Source organism: Haemorhous mexicanus, chromosome 1, assembly GCF_027477595.1.
Source record: "Haemorhous mexicanus isolate bHaeMex1 chromosome 1, bHaeMex1.pri, whole genome shotgun sequence".
NCBI classification, from domain to species: Eukaryota; Metazoa; Chordata; class Aves; order Passeriformes; family Fringillidae; genus Haemorhous; species Haemorhous mexicanus.
The window spans coordinates 133,296,325-133,316,249 of NC_082341.1; the positions used below are offsets into that span (position 1 = coordinate 133,296,325).

The 19,925-nt window shown below is 36.5% G+C and overlaps 1 protein-coding gene across 1 annotated transcript in view; it reads left to right on the forward strand.

Moving 5' to 3' along the window:
• Positions 1-19,471, forward strand: part of SLC26A7 (solute carrier family 26 member 7) — a 68,186-nt gene extending 48,715 nt beyond the window's left edge. The window contains exons 11-18 of the mRNA XM_059857044.1: positions 1,937-2,043; positions 4,185-4,251; positions 7,928-8,044; positions 9,793-9,841; positions 12,598-12,698; positions 14,955-15,009; positions 15,098-15,201; positions 17,214-19,471. Of these exons, the coding sequence (XP_059713027.1) occupies positions 1,937-2,043; positions 4,185-4,251; positions 7,928-8,044; positions 9,793-9,841; positions 12,598-12,698; positions 14,955-15,009; positions 15,098-15,201; positions 17,214-17,249 (636 nt within the window). The 3' untranslated portion in view covers positions 17,250-19,471. The remainder of the gene's footprint in view (positions 1-1,936; positions 2,044-4,184; positions 4,252-7,927; positions 8,045-9,792; positions 9,842-12,597; positions 12,699-14,954; positions 15,010-15,097; positions 15,202-17,213) is intronic.
• The last annotated feature ends 454 nt before the right edge of the window (positions 19,472-19,925 follow it).

Below are 19,925 nucleotides of genomic sequence, written 5' to 3' on the forward strand. Positions count from 1 at the left end.
GCACTGAAAGGGTGGTTGATTAATGATGGGTGGTTGAGTATGATTGTTTTGGCTCAGCCTCTACAACAATGGCAGTCTCTGATTACAGTTAAGATGTAAGATACTAGGCTGCTGGAGAGGCACTTAACTAGCTTTCTCAGTAGTCAGCAGTACTTAAACATTTCTGGCTTTGATTCTTCCTATGCAGACTTTGTATTGTGTTTTTATGCTGTTTTCTTCTGAGACATAAGAAGTTTGGAGGTCTGCAGCAGAGATTTTAGTCAGATGTGATGAGGTTCTGTTCTGCAGCTGAACTGAATTGCACTGGAGTGGATTCAGGTGTTGTCAAGGGTTCAGCATTATTATGATAGTCTAATTCTTGATCTCACTGATTTTCAGTTTTTTAGTAGTTTTGTTAGCCTTTTCACACCCAAGTGAGCTTCTTTATAAATGCATATTGGATTTATAAATCTTAGCATTACTTTCTTATTCATTAATCAGACCTCAATATCTGTTGTTCATAAAGGTGGTCTTTGCAAATACATGCACAACAATTTGTATAAGATGTCATGTTAAAATACAACTAGTGATTAAGGACAGTTTCAGAGGAAGAACTACGTCCTAACCTAGCAGCCCTCCTGTTGAAGAAACTGAAAAGTCTTTTGCAGTAGTTAGCAATCTTGAAGATAAGGGAGGAAAAGATTTCTTGACAGTCATGTAACACTCTGTCCTCTGTGAAGCGCAAGTTAGTATGGTATGAATTACACTTAATAATTCATAAAATAACAGCTCTGAAATCTGCTCAAGAAAAATCCCTGTGGTTGGGCTGAAAGTATTCTATTGTCTCTGGCTTTTGTGAGTTAAGTGAAATCATCAGAAAAGATAATCTTAAAAATGACTGTGCCATTGTAATGTGATCTGTTATTCTGCAAACATGAACAAGCAGCACTGTAATTCTTGAAATGGGCACCTGTGGGGATCAGTATATCCAGAGAAATGAAAATACTTTCCATTCTTTTTTAACACCTTTTATATAAAGATTAGATGGCAATCTTGGCTTAAGGCTCCCTCAAGGAAAAAAAAGACGTGCTTCATTATACCAATTAGGTTGGTATAAGAAATCGACTGATTTGTACTTTTCTTTTAATTGTAAAATCTGAATGTCTCTTAGCTGTACACATCATTGTAGTATGGAAAGAAAAGTGATAATTTCTGGTAAGAAAATAATTAAAGAAAAATTGAAATGTGAAAGGTTTGTAAAGTTTTTTAAAATTTCTTTTTAAAGTGACCTTAGTTTCAGATTTGCTTCTGAGTATTTTTAAAATTTGTATTTAAAATGAATCCAAAGTTTTAGTAATCAAATATTGAAAGATGGGGAAGTAATATGAAATCTCACCATTTCCATTGGAAGGAGTTAATTCCCCAGTTATTTTTATTTGTAATAGAGTTGTTTTAGTCAGCTGTACTCTGATAAATGCCACTTTTAATCAGCCTCCTTGCCAATCATAATTCCCAGTTGTATGATTAGTGGAAGAAAAGCTCTCTGTATGTGACCTCATTAGGGCACCTCTTTATGTGAAAGGAAAGGAGGATTTAAAATCTATGCAGCGAAGAAGGTGACAAGAATTTGCAATGTGAAAAATAAAATACGGGTTTTCCAAAACAACTGAGTTTATTCTGACTTAAGCTGTTAGCAGAAGCACAAATGCTATTTTAAGTAACCCTGGAAGGAACCTCTGTGAGCACTGGGAAGAGCTGTGCCATGCTGCATGGGGTCCCGCATGGGGAGGCATTACTTTAATTGCTAATTCAGTCTTCAGTATTTGCCAGTTCAAAGATCCAAATGTTCACATCTAAGAAACTATCTTAGTTTTAAAAATCTTTATTTCTGATTCATAAAACGCACATTGCTATAAAATTTGAAACTAATCACTTCTTTTTGCTCCCCTCCTTAAAGAGCATCTGGGTTAGTACCTATGTGTTTACAATATGCTTTGCTGCTAACGTGGGACTGCTGTATGGCGTTGTGTGCACTATAGCAATCGTGATTTTCCGCTTTCCCAGGTAAGAAACAATTTATTGAAATGTTCCACTAGCACTTCATTATGTGTTCATTCTGCATATTGCTTCACAGTCAGGATAGACATACGGTATACTAAATTTAACAGCTAAACTTCAGGTTTTTAGTTGCAAAAAATTGCAAGATAAGACAATTCAAAAGTAAAAGTCACATCTGTCCATTTACCGTAGACTAAGGAATCTCTAAAACATTCTATAAAATGGCATTGTTTTGTGATTTCTCTTATTATTCTACATCTGTAGGATTCATTATGTGAAGGTAGCATAAAATCAGCTGGAAGATTAATAATATTTTTTTCCATTAGGTATTTATTTGCTCCTTAAGGAAAAAGTATGTCTGGCAAGCTTTGGTAACTAAGAGCCTTTATAAACTCTTAGGTACTATGTTGCACAGGAATTGGTAGTTGAAAATTGCACTGCTAATATAGATTAATGAAACATAACTCTAGGACTATTCTAATGTCTAACAAAATGTATAAGTTCTGTGCATGACTTAGAAAAGTCGACAAATAAACTAGAGCCATCAGAAGTTTTTCTGTTTTTTGGGTTTTATTTTAATTAAATATATTATAGTTGCTACTTTGGATCATGAGTAAAGGGGAATATAGCTGAGGCTCATGATTGATTTGTGCTGCAAAATTAATTCACAGCTCACCAGTTGTGGAAATTACTTGCTGCTTGCATGCAGTTGTTTGCATGAACATTGAATCCCACTGAAATTAAGCACAATATAGACAGCTCGATTAAAATGCTTGTTAAAGTTAATGGTGTTAGACATTTGTGCACAGCTCTATTCTCATAGAATAAGTTAAAGAACCAGCATGAAAATAGTTCAAAATTTCAAGGCAGTTATAAATGATGGGAGATTGCTTCTGCTTGAATTAACCAGTACTTTTGTGATAACACTGTGCTACTCAGCAAACTAAAATTTTGGTAAATTCTGTAGTAAAGCGAAAGGCAAGTTTTCATGTTGTTTTTGTCCTGAGCCTGGATGTTTGAGGTTCTCCAAGAGCAGAAGGGGGTGGATACCTAACACAAAAGAGCCTGATCTAGTGGAGACCTCAGTCTGAACCCGCACTTATTCATGTAAATAAGACTCTTCCCAGTGATCTCTGTGCTCAGTAAAGCTGCACATGATTGTCCATACCATGTAAAGGCATTGAACAAGGTAGCAGCCTTAAAACTGGCATGGCACAGATGGGGTTAACAAGATAACGTGTAGTAAGCCATGCAGTCATGAGCAGAAGTGTTAGCAGAAGTGAAGCAAGGAAAATACCATAGATTATTTATTGTAAAGTTTCTGTTCAGATGTCAGAGTACTGGATGTGGTACATGTTATGTATCAGAGTGTATTAAAAGCAGCAGCAGCTACAGCTTCATTTCTGCAAAGATGCGAGAACAGCTGATGTTTTCAAGGCTCATTTATCTGGCCCCAATACCTGCAAACACTCCTTGTATATTGGTGCATCTGTCTCAGAGGATAGATAGTTCCATAGTCTTCTGCAGTTCAATGTGTTCCTGTAAATGACATGTTGAATCAGAAGATCCTAACACTGAGCTCCTTTTCCAAGGCAATTTTCTCTTTTCTGTCTTTAGAGAGCATAGGAAAACTGGTGCTTTCCAGTAAGTCCCCCATTTTGATAGCTAGAGTGCAATGTTCTGCTTCATCATGTAAAGATGTGTCAATTTCAATGACAAATAAAATATATTTGTTTTTCACAACCCACAGCTATTCTACATATTTATTTTCCCTTTCCTTACAATATGATTTTGCAGGTAAAAATTAGTAATTAAACTTCTTTACTTTTGAAGATATAGATTATATGAGCTACCTTGACTTGAAAGTAGCTCTGCCCAGCAAATGAAAATTAAAACTAAGATATTCTTCACAAGATAATTTAATTACTCATATTTTCAAAGTGATCTCACAATTCTAAAAGAGCTTTTTGCTCTTTAAGAGAATGATTATCAGAAAAGATAAGCAATCACCAGTAATCACAAAAATACAGATTGCATTGTTGGACCTTTAAACTGCTATGCTGTAGCTTGGGGTGTGTGTCTTTTTGTTTCTGCTCAAAATTACTAATGATTAAATGTACAGATTTTTCTCTATGTATTGATTACAGAGCAAAGACACTGAATTTGAAAAATATGAAAGAGGTGGGATACAAATACAAAGCAGAAGATAATTGTGTAAGTTAATTTATTTTTGAACTTTCTGTTTGTGTGTGTGTTTCACTAATTCAGATTTGTTTGTTTTCTCTAATTAGTTACCAGATCGTAATCGGGGAGTCAAGGGAATGCCTTTATGATATGACCACTTGAAATCTAAAGCCAGGATAATATAATAATATTATAGTTGGCCATCAGAAACGGGAATGTTTTCATGGTTCTGCTGCTTGTCTGCAAAGTGAAGTTAGGCAAGTCCTCTTAGATTTATCTATCTTAGTTTATTTGTCATTTTTAGTTATGAATTGCTCTTTAAATTTAAGGAAATATCTTGCCAGGAATGGCAAGGGCAATCTGAGCAGACAATAGCAGTCTCTGTATTATTATCAATTTTCCTAAAAGTACTTTGGTAATTTTATCATCCCTAATCTCTTTTCTGAAACCATTTCTCTCACCAACCCCTCGTGACCAGATTGTCCCAGAGGACACCACGAGGCTGGGCAAAGGGGGGTAGCACCACAAAATTGTTACAGACTGCTTCACAAATTTCATCACCCTGTGCACATGAAAAATGGATGGAAGAATCTCCCAAAGGCTGTGCCTTTTAAATCTGGCTTTTTACAAACTTCAACCAACCAGTCAGATTCTTTTGGTTATTTTCATTGCAATTATCATCAAAGTTGCTTTTTGCTCAGGTCTGTGGTAAGAAGAGAAGGGTAATGACCCAGAGAGGTGAACTCCCTCCTCCAAGATGAAATGGTAGGTCAGCAGCCAAGAGAGAAGTAGAACCATGTGTCCTCTCAGCACAGAGCCCTATCCCCAGGACATTCTGCCTTCTCCACTGTGGCAGTTTCTCCTATGTCCTTTTTCCCTTCTTAGTGCTGATGAAGGGTCTTATGTATCAGTAAACTACATGCTCAGCAGTTAGTGCTCCACCATTAAGCAGATTAAAGAATTTATTATTTCTGGCAAATGTCTTCCACCAGAGCTATCCTGGGCTAAAAATCTGAACTTCCAAGGGCTCAGGGGCATTTACTGTTTTGGCATGCTGAGAAACACTGGAATGTGAAAGGTGCATAAGAATGAGATAGACTCTGAAATCTGAATGAAAAACACTGTTTTTGAGGCTGGAGGAGCTGTCAATTATTATAAAACTTTTCATTTTTAATAAAAATGTTGTAGTAACTTTGTCAGAGATGGGTAACCAAAATTTGATTTGCTTGCTCTTTTTCATATCAGTTCATGAAGCACTTTGTACAAATGCCTATACATTTTTTTTTTAAGCTTACTGGTCCCCTGCCTTATTCCCCCCTTAATTCAGTAAGATTAACGCCAGGAACCTAATAACAAACTAGTGTCTGCAGACAGTGGGGAAAATAACATTATGTTAGAGAAGCAAATTGCTCAAGAGCTATTTCACAAAACAAAGAAGGGAAATATGCCTTTAATTGAATTTCGAGTCACTGGGTTGCAGCAGGCATTTAGGGTAATTTTTAATGTATGAATGTTAGACTGATCCAAGTTTCCCTGGTAAGTAACAGATTAGACACAAACAACAGGACTTTTAAACAAGAAAACATGCAAGCTTAATGATCTACCCTGCCATTAAGGTCTGTGGATTTATAGGGGTTATTTCATCAATATGAGAAAAGACACTTTAATGTGGAAAAAATCAAAGGGTATTTAGAAGCTTATGTGAAACACATTTCATCCCAGGCGTTCACTGGCACTGAACTCGCACCCGAGCAGAGCCAGGGCTGTGCAGAGTGCGCAGGGCAATTGCCCCGGGCCGTCCGAGGGTGGCAGGAACAGACACGTGAGATAAATTTCCTGCTTTCTTAGCAAGGACACAACAAAGAGGAAGTTTCATTTTTCTCTGAACAGTTCTTGTTAACAAAGAGTCAAACCAGAGCCAGGAATAACTGGCTGGTCAAATTTAGGCACAGTTGACCTTGTCCATTCTGGACAAAAATTATACCTAAGTCCGCCATCTGCTTGATCTGGCCTTATGATTTGAGCCTTTCAAATTTTGGACCTTGTACTTATGGAAGCTTGATCATCACAGGATTTGATCTTTGCACATCGGTCTTCCTTTTTTTTTTTTATCTTTTATCTTCTACTTTGCCACGGCACTGAAGCGTTCACTTGTCTCTACAACAAGCTGTGTATCACATCATTTTTGTGGCAATCTGTGGGATGTCAGAGCATTTCTCCATTCAAGCATATACCATGCTTTGTTTTGTCCTTATTTTAGAGCGCTATTCCATACAAACTGATACATTTTAACTGCCAGTTGAGTTTTGCCACATGTCTGACTGTGGCAAAGCTCATTTGTGGTATTTACTGCAATCACATCCATAGGTAAATTGCGCAAAGCCCCTACACATAATCTGGGGCTCTTTGCCTCAGTTTGGGATGTTTAAAATGTTTCCTTTATTTCATGGTCACTGCGGTGGTGTCTGAGAGATCATCTCATTCCCAGAAGTCTGAATAGCTGTCTACAATTAGGAGATAGTTTATGTGGTTTGTGGTTCCATTTCTGTTATGCTTGAAAGTCTGTTGGGAAAACTGCATATCTTCAATGCAATCCCAAACAATTTTTAACTGCCTAAAAAATAGTCCGTGTCAGCTCCACTTGTATTTGACTGTGACCTTTGACTGTGACCTGTTACATGACTTCTGTTAGGAAGAAAGAGTATTTTTTGACCTATATTCTCTTGCAAATTCTTGATTTTTGCTTCAATTGTCACACAACCTGTGGAAGATTGGGAGTTCAGTAGAAGCAACTTCTACAGAAGTTCCCCTACAAAACAAGTCTTTAAGTATGTCTTACTGCTGTCCAATGTATTTATACATAAATATTAATTTTCTTACTGACTTTTGAAGATGTTTTATATGTACACCTTGAGAGTGAGAGAAATAGCATTTATTTTGTGCAAAATGTCTCCCACTTGGAGACATACCTGGGGTTTTCAGAACATTATCTGGTGTCCTTCCAAAATTGTTCTGCTGTGTAACATTTGTGTTTTGAGCTACACAGTCTGACTGAAGGTGCTGGTAAGCTGGTTGTAGCTTATTTAGTGAAGTGCAGAGACAGGCTCCAGGGCAACGGAGAGCTCTCATGTAGATTATTGCGTTGGTTGTAGAAATGTGATGGTAAAGCTTTAAATGTGCCACTCAAGGTTGATCTGGATCCATTAAGTACTTTCATGGAGAACAGTCTCTGTACTAAGGTCATCTTCAGATGACCAAGATGAATATTGCCAGCTTTCCCCAAACCACCAGCAGTGTTTGCCCTAAATCCTTGTGTACTTTTCTCAAGATGCATTTGTCTTATAAAATAAATTCCCTGTCTGCAAATGTTACCTTGTCAATGTTTGGGGATTATACCAACTGAAATAGTGCTGTTATTATTGTTAGCTAATAGTTCTCAGTATTATGCCTCATAATGTGTGTGCTTTTTTTCATGCTAAATTATATTACAGATAATTTTCATTATATATTACTTGTGTTTCCATTCTTACTTCAGTTATGTGTGAAGGCTGATCAATAGAATTATCTGTTAAATCATTCTCACAATCCAAAGCTCCTCCTAGGTTAATTTACAGGTATTTTCAGGTTTTTTTAAAGAAATGAGTCTGGGGTTTGTTCTCCAAATCCAAGATGAACTTTTCAGCATTATGTTTATTTCATTCCCCAGGAATCACTAAAACAAGTAAAAATAGTTTCAGTCAACAGCCCATTAGTCTTTTTGAATGCCAGAAAATTTCGCGCTGACCTGTTAAAGATAATCCAGAAGGATGGCATGAGCAGTCAGGTATGTGATATTGTAAACAAGGTGGGATGTGCTTTACACTTCAGTAATCACCAGGACTGGCTTGAAGATTGTGTTTACTTTCCTTGCATTTCTTAGAGAATGCAATCAGATACTGAAACATAAAAAAGCATAAAAGAAAGTATAAAAAGCAACATTGGAAATTATTCATTTAGAATAAAGCTAATCCTAATCTTAATCAGATTCAATATGGACTATTTTTGCATTATTACTTGAAAATAATATTCCTTCTATTTCTGCATGTGATCCTGCAAGAGACATTAAAGCACTTATCCAAAACTCAAAAATTTCTAGAAGAACTTACATAATCTCAGCTGATATAAGGCTGGGATTTTAGAAAGACAATGAGTAGCTAAAAATATGCTTGAATAAAATGTAATTTCTTTTTTCCTGGAGATAAATCCCAGAGAGATGGACACTTCATTTCTAACTATAAATAATTTTGGGAGAATTAGGAAGAAAGTGACTACTTTTTTTCTCAATGGTATAGTTTCTTTTTCCTCTTTTGCACTGATTGTATTAGAAAAAGAAACAGTATACAAATTAGGTATATCACATTTTTGGAGAACAACCCTCTAAGTATAGCCTTTTCCAGGTTCATCTGCACATAACTACTGCAACTTCCTGCAACACTTCCTAAAAGGGAAAAAATAAATTATAATTTTTCCATCAGTGCCATGAAGACATTTCTATATGATACAATGCTTACTGTAGACAATTTCATCCAGTTTGGCAAATTGGGCTGAGAAAATCTCAGCTGTGTCTTAGATGGGTTGTTAAGAAGCAACATGTGTCTACCACCTCTGCTGTCCCTTGACAAAGAGTTGTGCTACCCATGTGTGCTTAATGGGTGGAAATTCAGCTCAGAAAATGTGATGCTTTTTTCTCTTAGTTTTGCTAGGCTGACTGATTTGGATTAGTATGATAAAAAGCCTCCAAACAGAGAGAAATTACTTAGGATTTCCATGGAATTAATTTGAGTCAATTTAATAAGTTAATTTGTACGTTACTTATAAAGGAGATTTTATCCTTTGTCTTTTCTGTAAGGTACTCAGCAGTACAGCTGCCTGAAATACTGTATTTTTTTTAAATTTTTTTTTTTGTTGTTGAGTAAATGTCTTTCTGTAGCACATAATGGGTTTGAAAAAAATGCAGTTTCACTTTTGTTTCTGTGCTCTGTTTCTGGTTTTCACTCATGTTTCTACTGAGAACTTACATATTGAAATAACCATTATAAAAATTATCCAATTAAATGTTATTCTCTAATAAATTTACACATCAAAAATGTTCTTACTAAAATATTAGCATATCAGATGAGAGAGCAGCAAGTCGAAAATTAATCAAAAGATAATCTTATAAATTCACTGCCAAGAATTTTTCTTGTCAAGAACATTTTTCCCATCTTTTGGCCACTTCTTAACCAAACCCTGCTTCCCTAAAAGCATTGTGTCCAAAACATGCTTTCTAGTGAATCCTAACTTGACAGAGGTTGAGCCAGCTAAAAAGAAATGCAAATATCAGTTTGAGCATGTATCTCAGTATTCTTCTAAAGTTATACCAGAAAATATTATACATCCAATAGGCTATTGCATAGGACATGAATTTGGAGAGAATGAGTTAACTTTGGTACTGAGAAACAGAATTCTTATGTATTGCATTGGTTTTCTCTCTTTACTGTGCAATGGATTGTTTTTTCTTGGTATGTTAATAATTTGCTGCTTTTATTTCAGTGTGAGCAGAATACATTGCTCTGTTCATTTTCCAATGGAAGTTGCCATGGTGAGTTTATTATCTACAAATGGTGTTAAAACCAAGATGGATGTAAGTGTGCAAAATAGTTCCACATTTTTCTATTTATTTCTAGGTGCACACAAGTTTTGTGGCAATAAATATTTTCAGTTAGACCAAACATTCAATGAAGCATGAATGCTAAACAGTCTTAAATTATGCTAACCTTGGCCTAGTAAGTCCTGTAATTCATTCTGGTTTTGACAGACTTTTTAAGATTTCAAAGGCAGGGAACCCCTTGAACATGCCTTTTTTACGGGAGTGGAAGGTTCTAGTGGAAGTCTCATTGCCCATCACATGGGGGTTGGAACTAGATGATTTAAGGTCCCTTCCAACCCAAACCATCCTCTGATTCTGTGTCCCTGCTTATTGCACAGGGATGAGTGTGCCTGTAAAGAGACAGGTACACAGTGAGGGAAACACTTCCTGTATTGCTGCCTGGACTGATCTTCAGACTAGGCTGAAGAGACTGTTTTGCTAGGCTCTGGTCTTGGGGTTTTTTGCATGCAGATTTGAATGTTAGTATGAAAAAGTAAAAGTAAGATTAGAACCATGTTGAATCTTTGGGATCTTTAAAGCCACATAGGAGAAAATCTCAGAAAATGTCAACTGAATTGTTGGTGACAAAATAACCACCAATATCATACAGTATATCAATACAATATATAATAAAAACCCCCTGAGGTTTTCTTTCAATTAAGGATTACGCTGGAAACTCCACTCTTTCCTCATTTTGTAGGACTTAAATCAAACCAGAGCATATACATTCCCATGGGAGAGCTGCAGCAATCTTTTGCAGTGGATACTTTATACAGATGACTTCATTGTGGATAGAATTAAAACAGTGTTTATTTAAAACACTTATAGGCATTTAAGCCACAGTAGAAAATCTGATTTGGAGGCTGTTGTCTGAATGTTTGCATTTGTTAACTAGACTCAGGACATTTTTATAGTACTACAGTGTTTAGTTAACTTGGGAGTGACAGAATGCTTTACTGTAGTATAGCAACCTATGAAAATGGTTATTGAAGATTATATTGTATTTTATTGACTATATTGTAAAATATAATGTTTGAGAAGATCATATCAGTACATATTTCAGTTATCTTGAAGATGAACTGGTTTCTCGTATTACAAAAGTGACAGAAAGCAGAAGCCTTCTTTTCTGAATGTCTAAGACCTGCCTTGAGGACTTAAATGCTGTCATTACTTATACCAACCAGTCTATGGTGATTCTTCATGGGGTCTTTTCAACAACAAACAGAGAAAAAAGAAAAATCTCTATAAAAATAAAAGCAAAATGCTGAGCTTTAATTTTCAAGGATGGGAGCATGAGGACACAATCCTTAAGCTTTATGGCAGTTGTCCAGGAAAACACGGAAAAAAAAATGTATGTCTTCATCAGAATCTTTCCTTTCTCCCTTTGGGGAATACTGTCTGTATAAGCACAAAATGAAACAGCTGCTCGGGCTCAGGCCACTGATCCAAAGAGGGCGCAGGTCTTTACCTATCCCCCCATTTAGAGGCCAGGCAGCCTCTACTGCAATTCAGGATGCAGCAGGAAATTATTACACTGTGCTGGGAAGATCACATGAACCCTTTCTGTGTTTCTATCACAGTAAATTTCCGGAGGTTCCCTCTAAAACCCTACATTTTTGTTTGTATTCATGTATGTTGGACAGAATAGAGACAGTAAATGTCTGGAAATGCAAGTCCAAAAATCTTTGCTTTCAGACTACGGTTGGAAAAGAATTACCACCGTAATAAATTTACATCATGAGGAAATTCCAAGTCCCCTCAACAGTTTAAAATCTTTGCCTCTGCTCTGCCAAAGCCATTTATCTTAACTCATCTTTACAATCAGAATTCCTTTCTTTCATCTTTTTCTTTTTTTTTCAGTTGTGTGCATTATGATAACAAACATTTGTTCACAGAACAATATAAATGAGATGTGCATTATTTCCTAGCTTTCCCTTTATGAAAGCCAGGAATCATTTATCTATGTGCTAGTTCAGGATGCATTTAGAACAGAGTGTGTTTTGATTTAGCACAAGATGGTCTGAGGCTGAAGAATGAGTATAAGATTTTTGCAAATCTTACCAACACAATTTTCTTCTCCAGCATCATTATGTAACTGTGTATTAAAAAAAAAAAAAAAAAAAAACAAACCCAAAACAAACAAACAAACAAAAAAACCCCAAAAAACCCCCAAAAACAAAACAAAAAACCCAAAACAAAACAAAAAAAAAAACACCAAGCAAAACCAGCACAGTAAGACCTTAGGAAAATTAAATACTCCACTTTACATACATTTCTTCCTTATGGGTGAATATTAAGTAAAGCCATAGGCAGGTGTTTCGGGACTACAGAAATCAGTATCATATCAGAACTTAAAAGAAAAATAGATATATTTTCTGTTTAAACCATGAAAAATCTTCCAAAAAAGAGCAGAAGACTCAATAAGAAATTCAAATTTGAAGAAAAAAATTGCTTAATTCTTGAGACACTGTTGCTGCCTAAAACATCTCCATTAATATAGTCTGTCTGTCATCACTTCTTTCCATTGCCCTAAAAGTTCTTCATTTGTTCTTCTAAAACATGGCACTTGCTTGCCTTATACCCAGAACATAACAATAAAAACTTTATTGTGATAGTTTGGGCTTATTTTGTTGAGCTATTGTCATTTTTATACCAATTTCTTGAGTATTCTCCTTTTAATGAAAGGTTTTCATTTATCAAATGTGTAGGTGAGTTGGTGCAGCCATGTCACAGTGAGCGACATGTTTTGATATTAGACTGCAGTGGACTGAATTTCTTTGACTACACTGGAGTCTCCGTGCTTCTTCAGGTATTCATGACACTAAAAATAGTCTGTATATGTTATAATTATACATATGAGTTATTGGGGCCAGCTACTAGTCACTCCACCAATGTTACTGGATAAATCTTTCATTCATAGAAAAGATGAACACAGATTTGGTATTAAATTGTACTGTGTTTGTATATAAAATTACATTAAAATATTTCTAAATATTTTGGCTAACAGAGCAAATCTACATATCTATGTGTAATGAAGAGGGGTTTTGGAACTTTTCCTTTTTTTTTTTTTAAGTTGGTTTTTGGTCATATTTGACCTTGCCATGTCAGTTGTAGAGACAAGTAAATTTACTGCTTTAAAATTTCAGATTTAATTCTGTGATTTTATTTGTATATTCTACTGTCTGCTAAGCCAGAGGTCGAAACATGATCTCCATCTTTTTTCCTGTGGGCAACTTATGTTGCAGACTGGGTTCAGGCAGTGCAGGAGTTCCAAGATGCTCCCAGAAGAATAAACCCAGCAGTCACTGGTTACTGTGGTGAATGGAACTGAGTCCAGATGGTGGCTGGCCACAATTGCTCTTCCCTTGGGGCCAGTCCTGTTTAATATCTTTGATGATGATTTGGACTAGGGGATTGAGTGCACCCTCAGTCAGTTTGCAGAAGAGACCAAGCGGGGTGGGACTGTTGATATGCTGGAGGGCAGGAAGGCTCTGCAGAGGGGTCTGGGCAGGCTGGATCAATGGGCCAAAGACAGCTGTGTGAGGTTCAACATGGCAAAGTGTTGGGTCCTGCATTCAGGTCACAGCAACCCCAGATAGTACCCCAGGTGGTGCCACAGGCTGGGGCAGAGTGGATGGAAAGACACGGGTGGACTTGGCAATGCCAAGTTAGTGCTTGGACTTGATGATCTTGGTCCTTTCCAACCTAAACAATTCTATGAGTCTATGGTTCCACATAACAAGCAGTTCTATATAGTGGATAAAAAATTATGTTCAAAAGCTGTTTCTTACACTTACATCAGATCTGGAGCTTAAAAGTTTTGTAGTGAGTGCAGAGTTAAGTGGGTATGGAAGACTTGGTTTGCATAATTTTTCTGAGTAAGATATAGGACTAGATTTGAACTTGGGTCTTGGCCCAGACCTCTTGTTGCCCAAACAATTTCCTCAATCTACTGCAGTGATTGCACAGTGAAGTAAGTGCTGCCTTAAAATATTTTAAATTAAAACTACACATATAGGCAGGGATATAATGAAAAAGAAAACTGGAAAAATAGTGGGAGTGACTATTAGCTATCCCTTTGAAATATAGGGCATTCAATATTGTATTAGTTGAAAAACTTGTGAAACTGATTTTCAAAAGGTCTTAGAGACCACCAAATTACAAATTATGTCAAAGAAGTGTTTGACAAATTTGTGAGAGGTAAGTCTGGCAAGGGCTGTAAAGTGCACAGGTTGGTAGTGCAGCCTCTGAATAAACAGTTGGTCCAAAACCAAGTTACATCTCCTCCTACCAAGATGACCATGCTCAACATGTCCTTGTTACACTCCTTCCCAAAAGATCATCACTGAAGTCAGAGATGGAGGATTTTTGAACTGAGTAAGACTTTTGCTTTATTTTAAAAATAGAATATTCTGATGGGGTTCTCACTGAATCTTCTCTCAGAATTTTTCTACTTCACATGGATCATTAAAGCATTTTTTGAAGCAGTAACTGTTTTGGATATTCCACATTTGGCAGAAAAATGCCCTACTCTGCTTTTAGAGTAATTTTTTTTTTTGTTTTGTTTGGTTTTGTTTTCAATCTTATTAATATTTTGTCTCTGAGGAGTTGAACACTTTCAAAGAAAGAATAAAGAACAATTTACTGCTGAATGAAGCATGATAGTTATGGTGCTTTTTTTGATATAAGTCTCAAAGTTTCCTAGATCTGAGTCTGGTCTGTGTGGACTGGTAGTAAGCATATGGTAAGAACATGGGAAAACACGCTGAAAAAAGAGACATGGAAATAATGCCCCTAAAAAATTCAGTCAGAAATTGTAAACTTTTTAATCAAATTCAGTTTTAATTCTCAGCAGAGCTGTAGAGTACTGTGAAGAGGCGGCAGGAAATAAATGTGGCTTGGTGATGTTTGCATTATAGAAGGGCTCGCTCTGGTGGCTGTTGGCAGTACAGCTGCTGCAGCAGCACTCCAGGCTCTGCCTACCTTGAATTTGGGCTTTTTGTGAACTTTCTTCTCTGTTGGTATTTTAAACATTTTTTTTTTTATTTCTTGTTTTCAAACATAGATTTACATGGACTGTAAAACCAGATACATCGATGTGTTGCTAGCACACTGCAAAGGCAAGTATCAGCTTACAGTAAAAATTTTAACATGATGGTTTACATATCCCCACTACCTCCTCAGTGCTCATGTTTTGTTTTATTACAGGTTCTTTGATAAAAGCAATGCAGTACGGTGGAAATCTTGACTCTGAAAATCCTGTATTTTTTGAATCTATTTCTTCAGCAATTGAGGCCATTCGGATTCACAGGGTAAGACTTACAAGCAGGAGTAGGTGAAGCTGGAGGGCTTCTTGGATGCTCACAGTGATTTGTTAAAGTCTGGGAAAGTCTTATTCACCCAGTGAACCTTTTATGTAGAAATCTTTTATCTCTCTGTAATCTACAACTAGTCCTCAGGCTGAGGAATGCAGTTTTCCGTTTTTTGCTGCTAGCACTCTCTTCCCATCACCACATCTCCTTTTGCAACAACGTCTCGATCTTCTATGATAGATCCAGAGGTGCTGTGTTGCAGTGCTTTAATCTGGGCTCATTCTCCACTGGAAAGATTTATGTCATCTAGAATCACCTAACACAGCCTCTCAGTGAGACAAATTAACTCAGAGCCAGTTCTGCATTACTGAAACTACACTCCTGTTTCTCAGCCCAGGATGCTTGGAGCTGCTTCACACATCAGAGCACTGGTCTGACTGAAACAGTTATGGATCCCCAGATGGTTTGGTTTGAGTTAAAGTCTTGTCTCTGCCCTGCACTGTACCATGCTGTGTTGGCTCACTGCTGGAAAGAGGGGAATTGCACGAGGTAGAAGAGAGAGCAAGAGGGAGAAGGGAGGCTTGAGCACCTATTTACTTGTTCAATGATTCCTGCCTTCCTTTTTAAAAAGATTGTAAACCTGGACTTTCATCTTGAACTATGTGATCCTTTTCCACTGACATGGCAGGGCAAGTGAGTGTCCATTAAAAGCAGTGTGCTTTCCCGTGGTTTTATTTCTGGCTCAAACATGGCTAGAGCTTGGCTCAGAGCCTTCTCCAAGAGACATTAAACTCATCATGGTCTGCGGTTTGGTCATTTGTCTTTTGTTCTTCACTATGTATTTAACTAATTAAATCAGACTTGCCTATGGACAAAACCACTTTCCATTGATTTATCCAGATTAAGGTGAGTTGGCACAGTTGGTCTAGTGAATTGACCAGAAAAAACATGTTCTCTTCAGCGCTTTTCAACATTTTTCATTACATTGTCCTACAAAAAATAATTTGTTAAAATGGTAACTGCAGGGCAAAAATAATGGGGTTGGCTATTGTATATTTTGTCTGGGTCTGATTAGATAAATTAGAATGATCGTTGTGTTATAAAATGTCTGCATTTTATATTGACATAATTAACTTTCCTAACATTCTTGTAAGATAGTTATGTTCCAGCATTCCCATTTTATGGAAGTGGAACATGGATAGACCAGGACAAATGTTCATAATGAAAAGGGGAGTTAAAACTCAAAGTTAAAACTTTTTATGGAACTGATTGCTGGTTTCTATCAGAGCTGCTAGGCAAGTCAAACCTCTGCATAGTGGCTTAACAGTTTAGTCTGAAAGGCTTGGTTGCAACCTCAAATTTTAAATGTAATTATGAACAGTGTACATATACTGCTGGTGCTTCTTCAGAATATTCACAGTATGTGCTTCAGGGATTTTTATGTATTCATTGTGTTGAACACCTGAAGATAAAGTGGACAGGAGTGAAAAGGCAGGGTGACTGCAATAGCAGCAGCACACTGTAGTTTATGTACTCCTCCTGTGATTTTTAAGGTGCTAAGGTCAGTAGGACTCTTGAGTGTAACACAACGGAATGGGCAGAATAGGATAGGAAAAAATACGAGGAAGGAGTTGGAGACTAACAGAAAGTGATTTGTTCTGATTCACATTTCAGCTTCCCCATATAGCAGGAAATAGTCTTCCACTGTCAGAAAGGTAGAGGTAAGAGGCCTTTGTGGTCCATTTTCATCTCTGCTGCTGTTCAGAAATGCAAAGATATTTTTAGCTACATGCTCCAATGAAAATGTTGTGTTGTTCTCATTTATATGTTTATAAATTGCTAAGATACTAGCCTATAACTTTATGCAGTTAATCTTAAATAACTTTTTTTTAATCATAAATAACTTTTTGAAATAGTGGAATTTTCAAGCTAGCAGACCTTCATATCCTAATTTTACATTATATACTAGGAAAACATTTTAATACTTTTTTTTTCTGTTTCTCTCATTTTAGAATTACAGCAAGTTCAGTGAACAGAGTGAAGTGTGATGCCCACCCATTGAGCATAGCAAGTTTCATCTGCTCATATTCAAAATGAACTACAACATGGCTACTCCTTCACTTTCTTTATCCAGTGGATCTCATAGATGATCTTTTGTATACCATATATATTTAGTACATTCAGTAATGACAGTTCTACCTTTCAGAGAGAAAATCTTTCAGCTGTGATCACTCAGAGAATTTTTATGCAATTGTTTTATAGTGTTTTATAAAATGTTTTTATATACATTTAGATACAAATTATTAGAAAGACATGAGGTATTGGGTTTACCAGTAAGGTGTATTCATTTAGGTATCTTGTATTGTAACAATAGTTGTAATATGCATCTGTAGTTTTGTGTATGTAATAGAGACATGAATTCTTAAAAGAGTATAATTGATACAGTATCTGCAGCAAGGCATCTACCAATGCATACATTTTCTAATGGCTTTACTTTGTTTAAGACAGCCATTTTCAGTAACAGGATCACATCACAGTTATCACATGCTTCCACTTTTTGTACTTAGTTTTGTATGCTTTTTAACACCTGCCCAGATCAGTGGGAGAACTTACAAGTGTATGTAGAAAAGGCAGATACATGTTGACTAAGAACACTGGATTGCCTCCCTCTATATTTGTTGTCTTGTGCTGTTATGGTTTGCTACATTTTCAAAGCCACAGATGTTCTTTAGCTCAGTCTGAAGAGGAAAAACTGGTAATCTTATAATTTTTTCCAGCACGTTTTTTTCCAGTTTGAACTGTGATTTGTTTGGTGTTGAAATCTTCAGCTGAGGAAGCTGAAAGGTAACCATAGTGACACATAAGGTGTGTGTCACACTTCAGCCACAATCCTGATGTGATGTGCAGTACACTGTGTGTGAGCACACAAAGTGGGTGGTGGTACTCACTGGTTGAGTATTTGGTTTTTATTTATGGGTTGTCAGCAATTGTATTAGATCATACTATCATATAGATACCATGTTATTTGGCAATATATTAAGGTCTTCCAGTACCTGAAGGGAGCCTAAAAGACACATGGAGAGACTATTTGCAAGAGCATGTAGTGATAGGACAAGGGGAATGGCTTCAAACTGGAAGACAGTAGGTTTAGACTAGATATTAGAAGAAAAATTCTTCACTGTGACAATGGTGAGGCACTGGAACAGGTTGCCCAGGGAAGTTATAGATGCCCTGACTCTGGAAGTGTTCAAGGTGAGGTTGGATGGAGCTTTTAGCAACTTGTCCCAGTGGAAGCTGTCCCTGCAAATGGCAGGGAGATAGAACCAGATGATCTTTAAGGGCCTTTAAAACCTAGGCCATTCTATGATTCTATGTATGATTTTTCTCCTCTTGCCTTTTCCCTTACGTGAACACCAGCAGTAAAATGTGAGTTTAGCTAAAAGGAATCATCAAATGAGAAAGATAAGGAAATAGAGGTTTTTGGTTTTTTTCACCAACTTAAAAAAAATCTATGGAAGCTAAAGGTAAATGAATATGGCACAGCCATAACAGCCATCTTACACTACAGAGAGGAGGGAAGTACAAGGAGGCTTTGTGCAGCTGACACATACAGGCAAGATCTAGTTCCAAGCATTCTGTTTTCAGCAGCAGTTACATCTGTATGTTTGTCTGGACCCTCCTTGCTCTCTCTGCCCAAAGCTGCTGCCTGCAGGAGATGAGGTGGATCATGGAGTGACTTTTGCATCTCTGCATAGTTAAGATATTGATATGCTTTTCCTCAAGTCTTGGTCACTCCACACTAGTAGATGATAATGGGAGAGAGCCACAGGGTTTTTTGCCCTTTCAATTATGAGTGACTTTTGTAGTTATTCCCTGCTTTGTTCCACAGAGGACTAGAAATGTTCTGTACAAGTTCTTTTGAGACTGCTTTGGTAATTACTATGCAAAAGGCTGATAAGTAACTGTGAGAAACTCATTATATGCAGGAGAAATAAATTCTGTATATTGTCCCAAGCACATTAATTTCAGATGCTGTAGTTGATTGCAAATGGTTCATTACATCACTGGACTCAGTAACAGGCTATAACATTTGATTAATAATTTCCTGAAACAGTTTTAGTAATTTATTAACACTTTAGAAACTATTTACAATGTACTTTAATCGTAGAAGCATCAATTTTATGTCACAGCTGAATGGAGATTTCTACTTAACTGCAAACTGAATAAATGAATAAATGGTATCTTTTCTACTAGGTTCAGCATTTGTTCTTTGTCAGCTAAATGTTTTTTCTGAAAATTTATAGATTAGTTGATTAATGACATTGTTAAAAATAGGGTCTTTAGCAAAGATAACATCACTTTTCAGGAAACTTTCACTTTTATTCTGAATGATCTTGTAAATGGAACGACACAGATACTTTAAAAATTCCTTGTAGTATTAGCCTTTTAAGAAACCTTCTGCATTAAATAATCAATTTTGTAGTTCTTATCAAAATAGCTTCTAATTTTTACTGCTTTCAATAGGAATAATTTTTGATCAGCTAAATGGCTGGTTTAGGGATGAACATTTATCTCCCATTAGCTCCACATTTATCTCCCATTAGCTCTAACCTTTCAACACTGGGCTTTGGAATAATATTTCTGTAATCTATTTTGCTATATATAATTAGCCTAAATAACTTTCTGTCTCTGAGAGTGTGCATTGTTAATTATATTCCCTGTAT